We start from the raw sequence: 21,435 nt of genomic DNA on the forward strand, positions 1-21,435 counted from the left end.
AAATTTATTTGAGCATAAGCTTTCGTGAGCTACAGCTCACTTCATCGGATGCATCCAAAGCTTATGCTCAAATAGATTTGTTAGTCTCTAAAGTGCCACTAGTCCTTCTTTTCTTTTTTCTTAGAGGTAGTTTCCCCTGCTTGCAATTCTTTCTTTATAGTGTACATTTCTGCTGTTGTATAAATTTTGCCCCAGAACAAGCTGAACTTTATCATTTGCAGAATTACTGCACGTCTCCTGTCCTTGACTCCTGAACTTTGTATGTGATGAACAGCTTTTTATTGTCAAGGCTAGGTTATTGACAAAATATTTTGACTTCTTTCAAATGTAAACAAGTAATTGCTGTTAACCCTGGCTCACCAAACAATGCTGAATTGGTTCATCCGGAATGATTATTCTTAGCAAAGTCTCCAAAGCAAAATTCCCTTCAACAGAATATAAGAACTCAGTTTCAGATATTTTTATATGCCTGATAGAATACCGAAAGTAAAAATGTAAAGAAAATGTAATCTAAATGGTGATGAATAATAGAATGGATGGAAGGGACCTTGAGAGGTCATCTAGTCAATCACCCCCATGCTGAAGCAGAACCAAATGTATCCAGACCATCCCTAACAAGTGTTTGTCTAACCTGTTCTTAAAAGCCTCCAGTGATGGGGGTTCCAAACCTTTCTTAGTAACTTATTCTAGTTAGAAAGTTTTTCCTAATATCTAACATAAATCTCCCTTGCTGCTGATTAACCTGATTACTACTTGTCCTACCTTCAGTGGATATGAACAACAACTGATCACCATCCTCTTTATAACAACCCTTAACATATTTGAAGACTGTTGGCAGGTCACCTCTTAGTTGTCTTTGTTGAAGGCTAAACATACCCAGATTTTTTTCTAAACCTTTCTTCATAGGTCCTGTTTGCTAACCCTTTTAGCATTGTTGCTCTCCTCTGGACTCTCTAGACACATCTTTCTTGGAATGTGGCACCCAAAACTGGACAAAGTACTCCAGCTGAGACCTCACCAGTGCTGAGTAAAGCAGAACAATTATCTCCCATATCTTATGTACAACATTCCTGTTAATACACCCCAGAATGATATTAGCCTTTTTCGCAACTGTGTCGCATTGTTGGCTCAAATCAATTTGTGATCTACTATAACCAAGTCCTTTTTAGCAGTACTATGCCTAGCCAGTTGTTCCACATTTTGTAGTTCTGCATTTGATTTTTTTCCCTTCTTAAATTTAGTACTTTGCACTTGTCTTTATTGAATGTCATTGTGTTGATTTCAGACCTATTCTCTAATTTGTTAAGGTCTTTTTGAATTCTGATCTTCTCCTCCAAAGTGCTTGCAACCCCTCCCAGCTTGGTGTCATCCACGAACTTTGTAAGCATACTCTCCATGCCATTATCCAAGTCATTAATGAAAGTATTGAATAGTACTAGACTCAGGACAGACCCCTGCAGGACTCCACTAGGTAAATCCTCCCAACTTGATAGTGAACCATTGATAACCGAGTATGTTTTTTCAGCCAGTTGTGCACCCACCCTATTGTAATTTCATCTAGCCCACATTTCTGTAGTTTGCTTATGAGAATGTAATGTGGCACTGTGTCAAAAGCCTTACTAAACTCAAAATATATAATGTCTCCTGTTTCCCACACAGTCCAGTTGGCCAGTAACCTTGTTAAAGGGGGAAAATATGTTTGTTTGGCATGATTTATTCTTGACAAATACATGTTGATTATTACTTTTCACCCTATTATCTTCTAGATGAGGGGTGGGCAAACTTTTTGGCCTGAGGGCCATATCGGGGTTGCAAAATGGTATGGAGGGCCGAGTAGGGAAGGCTGTGCCTCTGCAAACAGCCTGGCTCCCATCCCCTTCCCGCCCCCTGACTGTCCCCCTCAGAACTCCCGACCCATCCAGTCCCCCCTGCTCCTTGTCCCCTGACTGCCCCTCTCAGGACCCCACCCTCTATCCAACCCCCCCCCCCCGCTTCCTGTCCTGCCACCTCCTGGGACCCCCTGACATCCCAGGAACCCACCCCCTATTCAACCCCGCACCCTGAACCTCCGCTCCATCCAACTGCCCCCTGTCTGCCCCCCTGGGACCTCCTGCCCCTTGCCCAAGTCTCTCCACCCCCCCTTAGAGCGGCAGGACAGGCTTGTTGGGAAGCCTGGGAGGTGGGCAGGTGCAAGCCACGCTGCCCGCATGGTGGCATACCTGCGGGGGAGGAAAGGGGCCAGGGGCAAGCCTCCCCAGCCGTGGGCGCAGGGGCCGGGCAGGATGCTCCCACGGGCCGGATGTGGCCTGCAGGCCATAGTTTTCCCACCTCTGTTCTAGATAGTTGCAAATTGATTGTTTAACAATTTGTTCCCAGGGTTTTTCCAGGTATCGAAGTTAGACTGACTGGTCTGTAATTTTCTGGGTCCTCTTTGTTCCTCTTTTTATGTTGGCCCTTCTCCAGTGCTCTGGGATCTCACCGATCCTCCAGGAGTTCTCAAAGATAGTCGCTAACATTCCAAGATTGCTTCAGCTAGTTTAGGTAGAAGTATTCTTGAGTGCATCTCTTCAGGCCCTGCCAACTTGAATACATCTACCTTAGTTATCTAAATATCTTTAAACTTTTCTTTCCCTTGTCTGGCTTGTGTTCCTTCCCTCTTTTTGTTAATATTGATTGTGTAAGCATCTGATCACCATTAACCTTTTTAGTGAAGATGGAAATAAAATAGTCATTAAACTTCTCAGCCTTCTTGGTATCATCAGTTATTAGTTCTTTCGTTGCGAAGTCACAGACCTGCATTTTCCGTCATCTTTTTCTTGCTCCTAATATACTTATAGAACCTCTGCCTGTTGCCTTTTATATCCCTTGCTAGGAGTAACTCATTTTTGCACTTTAGCCTTTCTGAATTAATGCCTACATGTGCGTGCTATTCTTTAGTACTGATTCTTAGCAGTTTGTCAATGTTTCCACTTTTTATAGGATTCCATTTTGATTGTCAGGTCATTAAGGAGCTCCTGATGGAGCCAGGTTGGCCCCTTGTTATGCCTCCTGCCTTTCTTTCACATTGGGATGGTTTGCTGCTGTGCCTTTAATATTGTTTCTTTGAGAAACTTCCAGCTCTCTGAACTCCTTTTTCTCTTAGATTTCTTCCCATGGAATTCTACCTACGGGTTCTTTGAGGTTGTAAAAGTCTACTTTTTTGAAGTCCATTGCCCTTATTCTTCTGCTTTTACTCCTTAATGTACCACCAGACAGCAGAAAAATACTTGTATTCTAGGCTTTCTTAAACATTCTAAAACAGATTCTTACAAATAAATAATAGTTAGAAATGAAGTATTATCTTTGTTGGAATTTATGCTACAACAGATTTCAGTACTTCTATCCAAATTAAACTTTTTCAGAATGCCACTTTAAACATGCTACCAACTGTCATGATTGAGTTTTCAGTAACTTGTAAAGTTTTAATTTTTACTTTTGTGTCTGTTTTGGGTAAAGAGTTCTATAGGCAATTCAGAAGTGTAAAATCTAGAAAGTTCAGGGGGGAAGTTCAGATATGTCCTGACATTGCTAAAGCAACAAAGTCACTACATAAAAAAATAGAGAATGCAAGTGTTTATTTCTTTGGAAATAGATGTTTTCCTGGAAAGATGTATGTTATGTTTGAGAAGGAATACATTTTTTTCAATTATACAGAACAATTAAGTAATAAAAAGGGGTGCTTGAAAAGTTATTTGGGTGGCTTTTTTTGGATGAATTATTGAATACTACTTTAGTTCTGGAGTTTTTTGGTTTATTTACTTGTTTGTTTTAAATTTTGGCTGCTCTTGACATCTTTTTATGATAACCATTCTAAACCAACATGCCATATTTTCATTTTTAGAGCTACCTGATTGCAAAATTATTCAGGTGAAATTGGTGCTGAACCTCAAACAGTTATAGGCTGAAATTTTAATTCAGATCTTGGGTGCTGTGGTTGCATAGATATAGAGCTACCCATTTAACTTCAGATGCACCTGGAACCTCACAGAGGGGCTGACAGAATTGTAAGGCCCCACAGAGATCTTGTAGCTCACCTTGACTGTCTCATTAGAGCCATAGAACGACCTCAGCATTTGGATAACCATTAAAGATCAAATCCTTGGAAATGGCAGAACTGTACTTAGTGCACTCCCTTCAACCTGGGGCCACTAAGAATCTATTTTTTCCCCTAAAGACAAAGATTGGCCATTTATTCACCCTTACACTTACCTAGCATCCCTGAGTAAGCTTACTGAGTTCCACTGACCTGGAGTGGGAGTTGCTGGAGTTTTTCTTAGGTGATTTCAGTGTCCATTCCAGTCATGCCTCTTGCACCACGTGAGGGGATTGGGGTGAGCCTGAGCTGTTGCCATAGATCCATCTCCACAGTCAGAGTAATTGAAAGAGGAGACAAGGATCTGTTATGAAGCGTTGAAGGCAGTTAATCTGACCACACACAGAGAGGAAAAAATTCCTGTTGATTTCAGTAGATTTCACCCAAAGCGTTTTATGCCCCTTGATTTCTATCTGAAGTTTCTGCTCTAACCATAATGGTGTCTCTCCTTATCGTTCAAGGTCTTCTAGAACCTCTTTGGCAGTTTCACACTCAGCCTACATGCATTATTTTTTCTTCCTCATTTGCCTGAAAGGTGGAAACCTTTCCTGTTAGATGTGGACCTTACCATTGTTACAGACTTTGTGTGTGTGTCTGTTTTTCAAGAATCGATTAATCCAGTTACCTGGCTGTTTACAAGATTTTATCTCCTTCCAGTGATGAAGAGCTCTCTCAGTATCTTCTCCAGCTTGTGCAAGTTCTGAAATATGAACCTTTTCTCGATTGTGCCCTCTCCAGATTCCTGGTAGAGAGAGCACTTGCTAATAGGAGGATAGGGCAGATGCTATTTTGGCATCTAAGGTAAGAATTTCCCCTTTTTACTAGTGTGGGTGGTGTGTATCCTCAGCAGGCAGAATGAACTCTTTCATACCAAATACATGTTCTTGAGGATTTTTCATCGTAACTATTCCCCAATATTGTGTATTTCTTGATCTTGTGATTCCTTAACTTTGATGTTGATAACATGAAATTCTTCATAAAAAGGGTTAAAAATCAGAAAATGTAATAACAGTAGCGCAATCTCCAAAACAAAAGCTACATTTAAAAGAAAAATTAAATTGCTCCATTTGGGAATTAATATTGTCATACATTTGGAAGTTTTATTTCTATAATTTGTTCTGTATATAAATTTAAATGTTTTATTTGCATTGGAAATGCAACATTTATACCTCAGAAGTTTGAATGAATTTCACTTTTATTTGAATTCTTGTTGAGACATTAAATTTCTTTGATTCTTAGTTGCCACTTTTTAAAGGCAAGAGTAGAAAGACCTTTCTGTGAATGACAAATACCTTGTAAGAAGGGCTTTCATTTGTCTCAAGCTTAGAAATGCAACTTGCTGTTGTTGTTTTTACCTAAAAACAAAGTAAATACAGTACTACATTTTTAATTTTTTTGTGGAGGATAATTAGCTTTTGTCCTAATACCTTTAAAATGGTTTGTTTTGGAGGAAGGGGAACTCCTTTGGAAAATTTCCACATTCCTCATGAACCCTTGAGACTGCCTCCATTTTTCCTCACAATACCCCTGCTACTCTAGCATAACTGAAGCCTAGCCAACATCGTTCCCTCCATAGTTTTATCAACACCATTTCTGGACAAAGAGGTATTGAAGACTGATATAAAAGCATTCCTTCCTTCCTAGTGATTTAAAATGCCTCTGAAATATTCCTAGGCCAAAGAATGAGGAAACTGTAATAGAAACCGACTCTTCTACTTCAAAGTCTAGCACGTAGCCATTGAACTATGCTGCTGTCCTTTGGGAAAGTGGCCCTGCATTAGGATTTTGTTTTTTCAAATGTAGTTTTGCATTTTAGTTAAGTCAGAGTATTGTGTTTTGTGTTTAATTGCAGTAGTAATAAGTTCCTAGTGTAAGAGCTTGAAGATTTCTTATCTGTAAAATGGATACAATCTATCTTTGCAACTCAGTGATTTTTTTCTGTTTTCACATCATGCTTCATGTAGGTCAGAGGTGCACATACCTGCTGTCTCCGTACTGTTTGGCGTAATACTTGAAGCTTACTGCCGTGGAAGTATTGCTCACATGAAAGTGCTTTCCAAACAGGTATTGATTGTTTAAATATTTGTCTTCACTTATTCCTGACTTGCAAGTGAAATATCTATTCCATCGATGATATGGGGTTCAACTGCAAGCTCCTTTCATAAGAACAACATCTGTGTGTGAAAAGGGAAGGGAGGTAAAGAGAAGAAAGGGCTAGTGAGAGAGACAGAGGAATGGGGAGCCCGTGCCCCAGGCCACTGACACAGGAAGTAGCAAGCGGTGGGGGAGCACCAGAGGAGGAAAGCTCTCCTGCATGGCAGCCATTTAACTATTCCTGATACTTGTAAATAGGGTGCATGCATACCAGGGGGAACAATGGATTTAGAAGATTACTCTAAAGGGTCACTTCCTGCAGCTTTGGCTTTTGTTAAAGGTAATTCAAACTGTTGCTTTAATAAGGAGGCTAAAATAATGCCTTAACAATGGAGTCTACATAGCTCGCTGTAATGAGAAATGACAAGAGACATAATTTTTGCTATCACTGTGGAGGTACCAGTCAAGAGAAGAGTTGAGGTTCATTTCTAAACATATTAAAATGTGCTGCCATTAATGATCTGCCAATGTTTACATTGCAAAGCTCGTTCTGAAGAGTTTAATGTGTCAAAATTGCATTGGCTTAAAACCTGGGCTGCTACAGTAATACGTATTTCTGAAAAACAGAGGTAATATCTCTGTCCGATTTATTTAATGCATAGCAAATATATAAACTGAGAGGAGGCAACAAAAAGCAACCCAATTAGAAATTTTCTGATCAAAATTTTCTTTTAGTTCTGATCACATCTGGGTTACAACTGTATCTCAAGAAGTAAATCGGAATCTACCATTGTTCTTCTCTCTTAGTGCTGTTCAGAAAGCATTGAAAAAGCCATCTCTTACACAAATGTGCTTGTTAGTATTGTTAAAAATAATAAAAAGACTAGGTGATGAAATGCTGTCAGTAATAGACTTAAGGTCAGTGAAGTTTTTTGTGCACTTCTCAGGAAACAAATGTCAACACAATCAAAGAAGGGGCAAAAAAATTCCCAACTGTGCAAACACGGAAGAAATTCAAAGTAGAAATACTTCAAAAAGTTCCTGTTTGTTCAGCACAGGTTCCATTTTGTCCCCTTGTCACTGGTGTTTGTACAGCTCCTGGAATTGTGGAAAAGCAGAGTGCTTTTGGTTTTGACAGATGGCTGACCTGGCAGGTCCTCCACTGCCTCAGTTTTATAATCAAACTGCATACAGCTTCCACAGCATCCTGCCTGACAGCTTATCTATAGAAATGTTGAGCTTTAACTCAACACCTTATAGATTAGGCTGAAGTTTCCTTGTATAGAAACTAACTGTTGCAAATGTGAAAGTAGAATATCCTTGAGTGAATAATAATCAGCGTTAGATTATTGATCAAGTTAACTTTGGTTTAAAGAGGATTTTATGTATACAGTTATAATAAAGAACCATTTTATAACCACTAATCGCGAGTTGAGATTAAAATATAGCGTGCACATGTTAATATGTTAATCAGTAGCAAGCCTAGACAGAATGTACAAAGGGCTTTGCTATATTGACATTCGGTGCTGTAATGTCACTGCATTTTCTTCAGTGTCTTTCCTCAAAAAGATTGCCCCAAAAGAATAAACAGTTCAGTGAACATCACAAGGTATAATACCATATTGGTTACAAATAATTGTCCAGTTACAAGCAACAAAATTTAAAGTTGTTTGTTTAATAATAATAATCTCTTATAGACTCCATTAATCAAGGTATTTAAGTATGTGCCTAACTTCCTCACATGAGCTATGTCAGTGAAGTCAGTTGAAGGTAATGGAGACTACTCAAATGCTTAAAGGTTAGGGACATGGTTATGTACAGTTGATTGTGGGCCATATAACACTTTTCATCCATAGTTCTCAAAGCACTTTTAACTCATTCTTGGTCACATTAAAGTTTCACTGCAATGAGGATTTAATAAAATAAAAACCATACTTACTTTTATTGAATTTCCCACAGATATACAATATGCCTTACCTGTGTGGCTAAGGTCAAACAATTGTGATCCGAGAAACATTTCCCCCCTCCCAATAATTTAGTGAGGGAGTAGTAACAGTTTTACAGCTCTTTGCCATATAAATATAGGAAACAGAATCATTACAATAGTGAACTTTTGCTTAGAGACATTATACAGAAATATAATCATCAGATCTCTCTGTTAACAGGGTGCTACATATTAACAGAGTGAGCATTACTACACCACCAATGACATGTCATTTCTAGTGATTTTAATAAATTGAGTGATAACACATATTTAACAGACCAGGCATGTCTATCAAATGTTAATATTCCAAAAAAATTGGACAGGTGTGCTGGGTTTTTTGCAGGTGAATGTTCTTTGAGTATTGAATAAAATTTAGCCAATTATCAAAGTACTTGTTTATCCTCTGTTTTTTCTGGGTATGTGATTGCTATGGAAAAATTAGTATAACCACAACTTCCCATATGTTTTTTTGAACCATTCCTCTAGAATTGGGCTATTTTTCTTTTTCCAATTAGATGCTTTCAGTAGCTGAGCAGCTACTACCAGATGAGGGACTAATTTTTCATTTCCTTTTGGGTGACCATTTCTGGAAGCCCCATGAGATTACCAAAGGATAATTTCGTAATACCCATCAGTTTGTGATATTTGATTACTGATTGCATTCCAGTACTTTCTGGGGTTGCCAACTTTCCAAACCCCACCCCTGCCTCGCCCCTTCTCTGAGGCCGTGGACCTGCTCATTCCATCTCCCCTCCCTCCATCATTCGCTCTCCCCCAGCCTCACTATTTTCAGTGGGCTGGGCAGGCGGTTGGGATGTGGGAGAGGGTCAGAGCTCTGGACTCGGGCTGAGGGGCTCAGAATCTGGGAGGGGTGCAGGCTCTGGGGGGGGGAGTTTGGGTGCGGGAGGGGGCTCAGGGCTGGGACAGGATTGGGGTGCGGGGAGGGGGCGGGCTCTGGGAGGGAGTTAGGGTGCGGGAGGGGGTTTTAACCTGGGTCAGAGGGTTGGGGTGTGGGAGGGGGTTTGGAGTGCAAGTTCCGGGCAGCGCTTACCTCAGGCACTCCTGGAAGCGGACGGCATTTTCCCCCAGCTCCTAGGCGGAGGTGCGGCCAGGTTGTTCTGCATGCTGTCCATGTCGTCAGGTGCCACTCACACAGTTCTCATTGGCAATGGTTCCTGGCCAATTGGAGCTGCGGAGTCAGTGCTAAGGGCAGAGACAGCATGTGGAGCCCCTGTGGCCGCGCCTCCGCCTAGTAGCCGGAGAGAAATGTTAGCCGCTTCCGGGACTCATGGAGAGCCAGAGTAGGCCAGGAGTCTGCCTTAGCCCTGCTGTACCGCCGACCGGACTTTTAATGGCCTGGCCAACAGCACTGACCAGAGCCTCCAGAATCCCTTTTCTACTGGGCGTTCCAGTCAAAAACTGGACGCCTGGCAACCCTAGTACTCTCTAATGACTGGACATGTCCACCATGTATGCATAGTCTCCTTTTCCATCACAATTTCTCCAATTTATCCCCATTCAGTCTATCTATATTTTTTAACCTGTCTGGTGTGAGGTACCATTAAATAGTATCTTAAAAAGAAATATTCTTTTATTGTGCTACAGAGTGAGATTACTGGTCCTCTTTTCCTGATCAAACCCTGTTCCTCTGGGGTTATTTGTCTATCCAGATCCTTTTCCCAGCATGTCAAGTATGGACATATTTTCGTTAGGAAAGTTGTCTGCAAAGACTGATACAAAATAGTTGGGTTTTTTTGTTTTTGTTTCTTTCCTAATTGACTGGATGCCATTGCTTCTATTACAGTTAGCTTTCTGTATGAAAGAGTTTTTCTAGAAAGTTGAGAAACATAATGTCTGATTTGAAAGTTCTGGTATTATGGGAGAGTGGGCTAGTTAGTTTTGATCTCTAAATAAGTTAGCAAAGTTTCTTTACTAAATAGCTGGCAAACTGTATATATTCCATAGCTTTCCCAGTCTTTAAAGCTCTCTGGTTCATGGTTTGGATTACGATATGGATTATTTGCAATGGGTGTCATTGGCAAGGGAAAAAAACTTACCTCAGACAAACCATTTCTAACTGGGTAGCTTTTTGTGTCCTCCCCTCAGTTCATTTAAAAGTGAATCAACTGTAGTGAATAACTAACGAAAATATTTAGAGTGAATTTCTGGTTCCATTTAAATCAATGACAAACTGCCATTAACTTCAATGGAGCCAGGATTTCACTTTTTACATTGTCAGTGAAGATGGGAAAATCAAACAGATAAGTCCCATTTTAATGTTATAATAGGGTAGTTTTCAAGTGTTTGTTATAATGGTGGGTGAAATGGAGGGGTTTAGCACAATTTTATTAAACCAGTGTTCGCTAAGCCCTAATCCGGCAAAAACTTAAACTTAAGCATGTGCTTAATTTTTTGTGGGATCAGTGGCATGATTATACTGATCTGATATAAGCCAGTTAAAGCAAGGTGCCTGAATCCATATTTAGATTCTTAAATAATTGTTTTTTTCAGAGGTGATGAATGCCCACTGCTCCCACTGACTTCAATATGAATATAGGTGCCAAATTTTAGGCATCTAGTTTGAAATTTGGCCAGAGTTCTTAGAAGTATGTTGTATATGGAAGAGATAATGCATGTATATAGACAATACACTAAAATAAATTTTATGGGGAAAATTTTCAAAAACACCTACGTTTTAGTCTCCAAAATGATTTAGGAGCCTGTCTCATTGAAAGTGTTTGGGACTTAGGCTCCTGAGTGCCTTTGTCACTTTTGAAAATGCGATTTCAAAGTCTAAGGCACTTAAGTGCTCTTGAAAGTTTTACTTTCTTTTCAGAAATGGCATCTTCATTACAATCCACTCTTACTATATTGAAAGAAACCTGTTACTATTGCTGGCTTTAATATTTTAACCAAATCTTTAATTGGCCTTTTATTTTGAAAATGAGACTTTGCATTTGTAGTTTTATAATATGGACTTCAAATTATCCTTGTATTTAGAATTTCATAAATGATTCAGAAATTAATACTTTAAAAAATCTGTTTCAGGTTGAAGCCCTCAATAAATTGAAGACCTTAAATAGTCTAATAAAACTGAATGCCATGAAGCAAAGCAAAGCAAAAGGAAAAGATGCAATGCACACGTGTTTAAAACAAAATGCATACAGAGAAGCACTTTCTAACCTCCAGTCTCCTTTGAATCCCTCTGTTATTCTATCAGAACTATAGTAAGTTATATATGATTGTCTGTTTACATTTTCACCATAACTTTAATATGGAAACACTTTGATTTCTGTTGTCTGTGAAGCTCAGCAGGAGCTCTGACACAGAGTGCATTTTCAAGGGTGGGAGAAGGTCGGTCTGTCTGTCTGGTATCATCCTAGCTGTGTAAGCAAATTTCTGCTTTCTTAAGGGTAAGATGTCAGTTTTAGTTTGGGGTTGAAGATTTTTGCTATCCACCTTAAAACTTAACGCTCTTTCTGATCTTGTAGTTATATATATATATATATATATATGTAAACCTAAAAGTGAGTCAGAGTACAGTCTTGGCTTCTGTTCAGAACAATAAACACGTTAGCCATTAGAATACTATGCTCAGCAGTTAAATACAGACAGAAAACTAAAATTTGAATGGGGTGGATTTAAAGAAGGTCATGTGTTTTCTTAGAAAATACAGACAGCTATTTCAGGCATTAGGTTTAGTAATTTCCAGATATAAATTTATATAGATGTAAATTTGCCAAGTATAACTCGCATGATAGTGCTGAAATGAAAGTTTGGAATGGCATTCAACCAAAGTATAAAAGAATTCCACACTAGAACTCTAAAACTTTTTATTGCACTTCATTCTTACAAATAGAGTGTTTACTTAATTGAGTAAAATAGTTGTTGTATTTCCCTCCAGTGTTGAGAAGTGTAAATATATGGATTCTAAAATGAAGCCTTTATGGATAGTATACAACAATAAGATGTTTGGAGGGGATCTCTTTGGGATCATCTTTAAAAATGGCGATGGTAAGTGAAGTTGAGAATTTATATTTTTTGCTTCTCCTTTTTTCTTCGCATTTAGACTGTATAGCTTTTTTATTGCCATAAGTTACCCATGCCTTCCTATAACTCGAAAAGCAGATACTATTTAAGCCTAACCCATTAGAAACCCATCCATGTGTCATTTTATCTGTTAGGGCTCCATATTTTTTATTAGCCCCATTTAACCTTTGGGACTGATGTAGTATTTGATTGGGCAGTATTCTTTGAATAAAATGTTATAATGTTTACTTGGTTCTGCTAGTGAAGGCAGGGGACTGAACTCGATGACTTTTCAAGGTCCTTTCCAGTTCTAGGAGATAGGGATATCTCCATATATTTACTATGTATGTTTTGATCTAATTGACTACTGACTTTTTATTGCCTTTAATACAAACAACATGAAATTATTTAATTAAAGTAGCATTTTTTTAATCTTTCTCTTGCAGATCTACGACAAGACATGTTGACACTCCAGATTTTGCGTTTGATGGACTTACTTTGGAAAGAAGCCGGTCTCGACCTCCGGTAAGAATTTTTTCTGAATCCAATGCAAAGAGAATCCAGTTTCCCTGAGTAGACAAGGTAGTCTCTAACTGGTACATTTTCACTTCTCATATCAGCAGTTATGTGGCTAATGCAATTACAGAATTTTTTCCCAAGTTTTCAGGCCTTCTGGCTAACAAATGTGCCTGCAGTTATCATGGTTTCACATGCAGTAGTTCTAAATGTATTCACAAGTTACATTCATATTCAAGCAATTATTTGATTATTGTCTGAAGACCACTATAAAGGTCCGAGGTCTTGTTCTGCAGTGCACAGTCTTTAACCTTAACTCTTACTTTGCTTTCCTGAATTCTCTTGCTTAGTTTTCCTGCAGTTCAGTGTGTTGATAAAGACTGATAAAGTGGACAAGGCTTTGGGAAAAATAGATTAGTGCTGCCCTTTTGGCAAGGTAGTACAGTCCAGTCTGACTGAGTCTGTCTCTCTCCTATGCCAGAAATCTTAACTGTTAACCCAGGGTCTTCAGCATAGCTTCTACACCACATAGTGAGGAATAGTCTTCAACAAGGCTGGAATCTGGGAACCAGGCACCTATAGCTTTAGCAAAGGGAATTGACTATTGAGGATGTGACTGTTTTCCTTGTCCCAAACTTATCTTCTCCACTGGACAAGACCTTTTTAGTGACAAAAATCCATCTGACTAAAATAGCCTCAATGCCCACTGAGCACTTAAAAGATAGAGGTTCATTATTAAAAGCGCACCTGCTGTGCCAGCTAGGATTGTCTTCACTTCCTCAGTCTTTTTGTGATGAGATTTCACTTGCCTGTGATTAAAATTCAGGTTACCTTTCTGCTGCTCATTGTCCCAGCCTCGGGCAATATGGACCCACAGTAAATGAGCCTGACTTTTCAACTAAGGGAGGAGTCCAAGAAGGCATTCCCAACTATTCTCTGCATTTTCTCCTCAAAGACCGCTCAGTATTACAAAGGAACACCTCAAAATTACGAACACTGGCTTTCACAGCTCTCCTCAAAGGCCCTCCACATAGGTTTATCCTCCTTGAAACCTAGCAATGCTGCACCCCTTAACCCAGCTTATCCAAAAAATTGATTCATAATAGTCAAACAGTGCCAGGCTTCCACTTTTCACTCACAATTAACTCCTCCAAACTGCAGATTGCTGGTGGACAGGTGCAAATTTAAGGATTGACACCTATATAAAGGTGAATTCTGCAATGGCTAAAAGTTTTGGTAATTCCATTTTTTCCAGAGAAGTCAATACTACCTAACCAGTGGTTCTCAGCATTTTTTGGTTTCTGACTCAAAATGGTCCAAATTATTGTGAGAAAGAAATACTGGAAGTAGTGAAGTGAATGGAAAATGATGTGCTTTTTTGTTGTGTACCAAGCAAATACGCTGTCACCTTTGTCATGGTGAAGTCGTCTTGTCATGTTATTTACACACATTTTTGTCTCGCATTTGAGTGACTGCTTTCATGCCATCAATTGCTTTGTCTGTTTGGCTTTCTTTTGGAACTTAGGCCCAGATTTTTAAAGGTAATTAGGAATTGCTGCGTTCAGTGTTAAAATGCCTAACTGATTTAGGAGCCCAAATCCCATCAACTGTCAATGGGAGTTAGGCTCCTAAGTGCCTAAATCAGTATTACAAATGAGATTTAGACTCCTAAATCATCTAGGCGTTGCAGCACTGAACACAGCGAGGCCTACATACCTTTAAAAATCTGGGCCTTAGTCTTCTGGTGACAGGAAACACTTGAATAAGGGTGTACCAGTCAATTTTTATGATTCTTTGGTATATGTCAGACAATATTTTCCAGAACTATATATTCCTATGATATTCTGTCATTTAATGATTTTGTGGATTAACTGTTAACTTGGTCTTTCAGAACTAATATAAATGTGCTTCATGTTTTGGTCCAGGAAGTGGTAGTCCTAGTTAGCATTCAATGCTGTGTATGTCCAAGTGAGGTAAAAACTTAGAAGGCAAATCTCTGTTTGCCAGCCAGAGTAGAGAATTTTGACCAAAGAGCATAGTTATGTTTGGCTACAGCTAGGGGGCTAGCCACTGGCTGAGCCATGAATTATCTAGGGGGCTAGCCACTGGCTGAGCTGTGAACTAGCTGGGGGTGGGGTTAGCTACTGTGTTGAATTCTGGGAGTGTGTGGATCTGGAATGCAACTTTGCAGTTCTTTAATAACCAGACCTAAGTGGCAGGCAGAAAAGGATTGGAAATTAGACACATTAAGCTATTCATGAGTAGATATCCATATGGATCCCTTACAGGAGGATTACAATATCCGATTGAGAAGTATTAGATCTGTGTGAGACCCAAAGGCCATGCAAGGAAATAGAAGATTCTTCCCCTGAGCGTTTTTTAAAAAAAATTCTCAAGGCAGCATGAATTGTCATTTTGATGTACTCAGAGTTATTGTATCACTGACCTACCAACTCCAGTTAAGCACTTTAATCTCATACAGCCCTTGTGCAGCTCTCAAACTGAGAATACATTTCAGCGGCAAGTATATGGCATAGCTGTGTTGAGCACCTTTGAGGTTTGCTTGCTTTGATGCCCTTAATGGTCATTCTGGCGCAATGCTGAATGGGCTAGAATGTTTGAATACCAAGTTCAGCTGACTTGTCTTTGCTCTGTATCTCCAAAAAATACATAAGTATGAGGCCTTTGTCTCTGTAAGTACATCTTCCCCTGGTATGAATCTTCATTCACATCTTCAAGGCAGATTTCTATTAGTAGGGTGGCTTTTCCCAGAATGTCCAATACATATCAGTTAACTATTACTTTTCGAGGACTTATGACGTCACCTTGAACAGTACTTCATTGCCATCTGGAGGGAGGCGGGCTCTTTATATAGAGTGTAATTCAGGATATAGACATCATGTCTCAAATATAAATGTGTCACACAAATTATTAAAATCCTCCAAATTTATAGACTGATGAAATCAGGCTAGATATGGCTGTCACAGCATGTCATTTTAGTATTTTTTCATAATTCAAGTATTTTTACTGGGTTGGAGTCCACTTTGATGTGGTGTTTTACTGGCATTCATGTCTATTAGTTGATATTACTGGAAGTAGGTTTCGTACTACTACTTTGTGCCAAAAATTTGGCTTATGATCATCCCCTGCATATATTTATAACCCGTGTAGCTATTTCCATTAATAGCAGCGTTTCTACATTTCTGTAGAGTGCAAAAATGACCACAAAGGAAACTTGCACAAAGTTCTTTTGGGAGCAAATTATGTTCTTGTATATGCACTTGTAGTTCATTATTGAAATCACTCTCTGAAGAACGGATTTTTTTTTTATTGCACAGCATATTAGTGTACCACTGTCTTTAAATGTTAATATTTGTCTTTTTTAACCCAAACTGAAACCTGAATTCTGTATTTTATTTTGTTTGGTAATTTGTATTAAACTGGATTCTTACTTAAAATTTAAACTGGCAAGTGTTACAGTAGAGGGAAAGAAGAATGTAGACTAAGGTTCAAGACAGGACTAGGAAAAATTACTATCCCCTATCCACCCGCACCTCTCCCTCCCTCGAAGTAAGTATTTCAGTTCATTTGTTTGGAAACAGTTTGCACTAGTGCAAACTATCGTAATTCTGCAGAATTCTGGGATGTTTTTCACAGTGAAAAGTCTCTAGCATAGAAATCAAATACATTTTAAGTCCTTATTTACAATGACCCAAAAGTAGACACAGGTAATCTAATGATCTAAAAGGAGTAATCCAAAAATAGTTAATACTGTAATTTTCAATTAAATAAAACCAAGGAATTTTGCAATGTTGAGGAGGGAATGGAGTTTGCCAAATCTCCCAGTGTCGTTTTACCTGTTAAGAGAATACTGCCTATCACTGCAGAAAGAAAAGGAGTACTTGTGGCACCTTAGAGACTAACCACAAGTGCTCCTTTTCTTTTTGCAGATACAGACTAACACGGCTGCTACTCTGAAACCTATCACTGCAGGAAATTGCCCTTGTGAATTTCTGTGCTGAAATTGAAACATCCTCTTAAAGGCAGTTAGGCAAAAATTTTCTCTCAGCTTTCTATTCTGTATTTAAATAAGTGTCTGACTTAAGTTGGGTAAATAAAGGAATATTAGAGTTAAGATCATCAGTGTGATCTCTCTTCAACCTTTTATAAAGGGATCTTAGTTGTGTATGATGATTCATGCTATGTGAGGGGCAATACTTAGACTGATCATTTTCACTATGCCTAGTTTTATCAGTTTAAGTCAGAACTTTAACTTTTTAAATGTAGTTTTGTATTCATTCTAGTCAAATTTGAAGCATATTTAGCACAGTCTAATATAGCCCAAAGGCAAAGTGAACAGAGGCAACAACATGTGGGATTGCTACAAATAAGCCTAGTTTCTGTTTGATGTAAGGTAATGCATGCCTGGTGAAAGTAACTTTCTTTCTTTAGTTTTTTCTACTTCTGTGCTATGTTTAAATAAACCTCCAGTGAGTTAACTCTTAAATACTCTTTTTTACTAGAGGTGTTAGCATAATTTTAAAAAAATGACATTTCCTTACCTGTTATGTTGCCTTTGTTTCCTAATGGCAGTTTTTCAAGTTAAATAGTTTATGTATGCAAAAAAATTGAGGAGTACTTGTGACACCTTAAAGACTAACAAATTTATTTGGGCATAAGCTTTCATGGGCTAAAACCCACTTCAGTTCTTCTGACCTGGAACACACCTCCAGTGTGAATAATTACTACATCTCATAGATGATGTATATAATGTCATTGAGGTTAGTTCCTGCACTGAGCCCTGAAAAAGTACACTTTCATTTATTCTTATAATTGGATTATAACTGATTCTCATGAAAATCTTCAGAAAATGCTTTTGACTTCTGCGCAGTCAAACGACAATAAAAAAAGAGAACAAACAAATTTTATATTAAAGACAAGAAGGACTGATTAAGTATGATATCCCTGTAATAATTGGTTTCTTACCACTTGTTCCCTGATAATATAGGGAACAAAGGGTGAGAGGGAGAAACATGATGTATTAAATCTGTGAAGCAGTTTATCTGTTTCACTTCTTGGTATCCATTAGGGGGGTATATATACGTGTACGTTTACCTTACCATGCTATAAATCCTTCGTTGCTATATTATATTGGAAGTATAGGAAAATGCCACAGTTTATCCTAGTAAAGTTAATATTGAAATAAGATACTGTAAATGTTTTAAAGTAGCTCAATGTACTGCAATGAAAACATACATGATTTTCAATAATTTAGGGATTGGAGACTTAAATTAATAGTGCAGATATCACTCATTTTGGACCAGTTTTGAAATGCTATTTCTGAATGCCAGTGGAACAGAATATAGTGCCGATCTAGCTATTATCATGGGTTTATGCTAAGGAAGGAATAAACATAATTTCCTGCACCTAAAGAGAGGTAATGAGGGTTGCTTAACTGCAGTAGACTTCTGACATATGATTTACCATAATGTACTTAATGAAGAGGGCAAACTTTTTAATCATCGATGTTAGTAGTCATGAACTTGACACTTTTTTTTTCTTCCTGAGGTTCATCTTTAGTACCCATCTTAAAGCTTAAGAGTTGCTCCTATTATTACCATCTTTAATGTACATCCCCAGATCGTAGTCACCCTCCTTCTACTCATTGATGACTGGACTGAACAGCACAGAACTTCTTTCAGAGCTAGTAGGCCCTGCTCTTATATCTTCCAGTCTTTGTTACAGAGCAACATAAAGAACTCACCTCCTTCCACCCACTCACTACAGCACTCAACATGACATTTTTGCACTAGTACCAGTTCCAAGAGTTGAAATGACAAGATAAGGAATATAGCATTATAGTGCAGGACACTAGCTATTAGGCAGCTGCCTCTGCCACTTCACCCACTGCTGAGGATACACATACAAGCACACAAATGCTAGTTTTAGTTGACTATCCTCCCCCTGCAAAAAAAAAAAGAAAAAGAAGACTTATTTCTAAGAACATCTTTGGAACTAATGTTTCTAACAATACGTTGATTTTTTTTAACAGTCTTGCAATTTAGCATTCCATGCCGTCATTGTCCATAACTTGAAACCATGTGATGTGCAGAGTTGTAATCTTTACAGTTTGTGATTTTAATTGCTAAACTATATACATCTTTGCAGTAAGCTAGAAGTCAGCATATTTTTAAATAATATTCAGGCTACACCAGCTGGAGAATTTGATCTCATCATTTAAACATTTGTAGTTGAAGACTCATAGTATGATTTTACAGGCACATCGCATCAAACCACACAGATATGGAAAATTATAAACAAGTTACCCATCAGGAAAATATGCTATTTATGAGACGATTCCTTTTAGTAAAGTCTAAGATATAAGAAGAATTTAAATAGACAGATTACTTCAGGAAGTGTATGTTTGCTTTAGGGTAATTGGATGTTTGCTTAGTTGCTGTAAAGTTGAACATCTGATTAATTTTTTCTTTGAAAAGAGAGAAATATATTTGCAGATAATTTATACTATTATGAATAGCCTACAGGAGGCTGCTCTAATACTTGGGGGCAAGGACTGCCTTCCTGGCAGCTGGAGAGCACCAGATCAGGCATTCCTCAGTTACTCCCTTCTCAGGGGTAGACTCTATGACTCCAGCCCAGCCCCACACACGGCGTTTGGCAATTGGGAATTAATTTAATGGGTCATTAGATGTGTTTTCTCTGACTGACCTACTTTCTAAGGTCGTCAAAGGGAGATGAAGAGAGATGCCATGCACTCCAAAGATTGCCTCCATAAACTCTCAGAAAGAGTCGTAAGGGGAACCCCCAGAGAGAGCTGCACCATAATGGAGCATAGGGCTGGTTCAGACACGCTCAGGGTTCCCTGTGGATCTGTTTGATTGGGAGCCCCCCTCTCATCCATCCTTTATAATTTATGCTTACAAACAAAATTCTGAGGGGGTGTAGAGGCTGCAAAAAGAATTAAGAAGTATTCAGGCAGCAGTATCCAGATGGTGATCCGGGCACACTGAAATAGCCTTAGTTATGACAGCAACAGTAGCATATGCTGGAAGCAGGGGAGAGAACCATAAGTCACCCCTACCACAAAATCAAATGTAAATAACTCCATTTCTACAGCACATGTATCTCATCAGAAAATATAAAAATAACCAGGCTGAGCTCTTGTGAGGGTCAGGTGTTGGGTGTGTCTGCTGTTCACGAGGCATAAAGCCTGAAGAAAGGATTGAATAGCAGACTTTGAAAAATATGTCCTCAATTTATTTGCTTGAGGACTAAAGCTATTAGCACAGGGGAAAAATACTGGTATTGCCACACAACTGAAGTCTAACCATATTAATTTCCATTGACACATCTTCAATCCGCCAAACAAAACAATTCAATCTGGCTGAAAAAATCACCCCTACCCCTCCAGTCCAGTCAGTTCTGCCCCTTTCTCCTCCAATCCTCCTGCCCCCCATTTCTTTGAATGATAGGTCTCCCTTCCGCTGCTGCCCCCTGTGCTCCCTGGGTGCACAGAAGGCCCTAGGCTTCCCAGCTTCTCCTACTTCACCGGGAACCTCTGGATCCTTATCCACCAACCACACTCCTGTGAAAACAGCCAGGCTCCAGTTGTTCTATTGCTTCTTTTCTCCACCTTTCCTTTTAAAAGAGCAGGAGCACTTGCTTACTGCCTCAAGCAATCTTCTCATGGGAGCCTCATCCAGTCTGGGGCCCCCTGCCACTACAGATTCTGCAGCTTCAGTGAACTGGCCCTGGTGCAGAAAGCACTACGCAGCAGATGAGCAGTCTGGGATGGGGGCCAGAATTCTCTTATAACCACCACAAACCAGAATGTTTATTTTATAGCAATTCTAAATGGAGGCTCAGTCCAGTTCTTCTCTTCTGCTTGGGATCTACGCAAGGACAAACTCCAGCAGATCATCCTCTCCTGGAAGGGAGACAAAGTATTCAGATACTTGGGAGCATGTGTTGGTCTTCTGTGCTGCACAGCTGGACAGGGGTAGGAGATTTAGAGACCAACCTTTCACCTGGATATATTGACTTGCTTTACAGTCAGCTTATCTCATAGCTTCAGGTTTGTCTACACTGGAGAAATGAGTGGTATTTTAAAATGTGTTATCCAACACATTTTTAAACACCATTTTGCCACAGGATTTTAGGTAAAGATAGTTATGTTTAAAAAACATGCTATCTGGTCATGGTTAACTCTTAAAGGGGAGTGAATGTGAGTCAACACAACTTTAGAATACCACCCATTTTCCCAATGTAGACAAATGTTTTCAAAGGCTGTGTATTTTTTTCCCAGGACTCAACTGAATTTTCACATATAAACCAAGATGCTTTAATCCAAAACCTACATATTACGGTGGTTGGTGTGCTTAGTTACTACATTGATAGACAAAGAGGGTTATATACGTATATTTACCTTTATTGCCAAGAAGCCTACAGTGGATTTTCATTTTTACCTGTATTGATAGGTGTGACGTCTGGCATTGGCACTGTGGGTACTACAAGTAAATTAAGGAAAGTTTATTTTAAAAAAACCCAAAGAAAACCTTTCTTTGTCTGTAGGATTTCAGTCATTTAGTAAACTGAATGCTATACCTGAAAATAGAAGAACATGCTGATGTAATGAAGTACCAATACTCTCCCATTTATT

The 21,435-nt window shown here is 38.9% G+C and overlaps 1 protein-coding gene across 3 annotated transcripts in view; it reads left to right on the forward strand.

Moving 5' to 3' along the window:
- Window positions 1-21,435, forward strand: part of PIK3CB (phosphatidylinositol-4,5-bisphosphate 3-kinase catalytic subunit beta) — a 190,957-nt gene that overhangs the window by 151,828 nt on the left and 17,694 nt on the right. For all 3 annotated transcript variants that reach the window (XM_074963971.1, XM_074963970.1, XM_074963972.1), the window contains 5 exons: window positions 4,790-4,933; window positions 6,097-6,196; window positions 11,259-11,437; window positions 12,115-12,224; window positions 12,686-12,764. In XM_074963971.1, coding sequence (XP_074820072.1) covers window positions 4,790-4,933; window positions 6,097-6,196; window positions 11,259-11,437; window positions 12,115-12,224; window positions 12,686-12,764 — 612 coding nt within the window. The remainder of the gene's footprint in view (window positions 1-4,789; window positions 4,934-6,096; window positions 6,197-11,258; window positions 11,438-12,114; window positions 12,225-12,685; window positions 12,765-21,435) is intronic.

Source organism: Natator depressus, chromosome 9 (assembly GCF_965152275.1).
Source record: "Natator depressus isolate rNatDep1 chromosome 9, rNatDep2.hap1, whole genome shotgun sequence".
Lineage (NCBI taxonomy): Eukaryota > Metazoa > Chordata > Testudines > Cheloniidae > Natator > Natator depressus.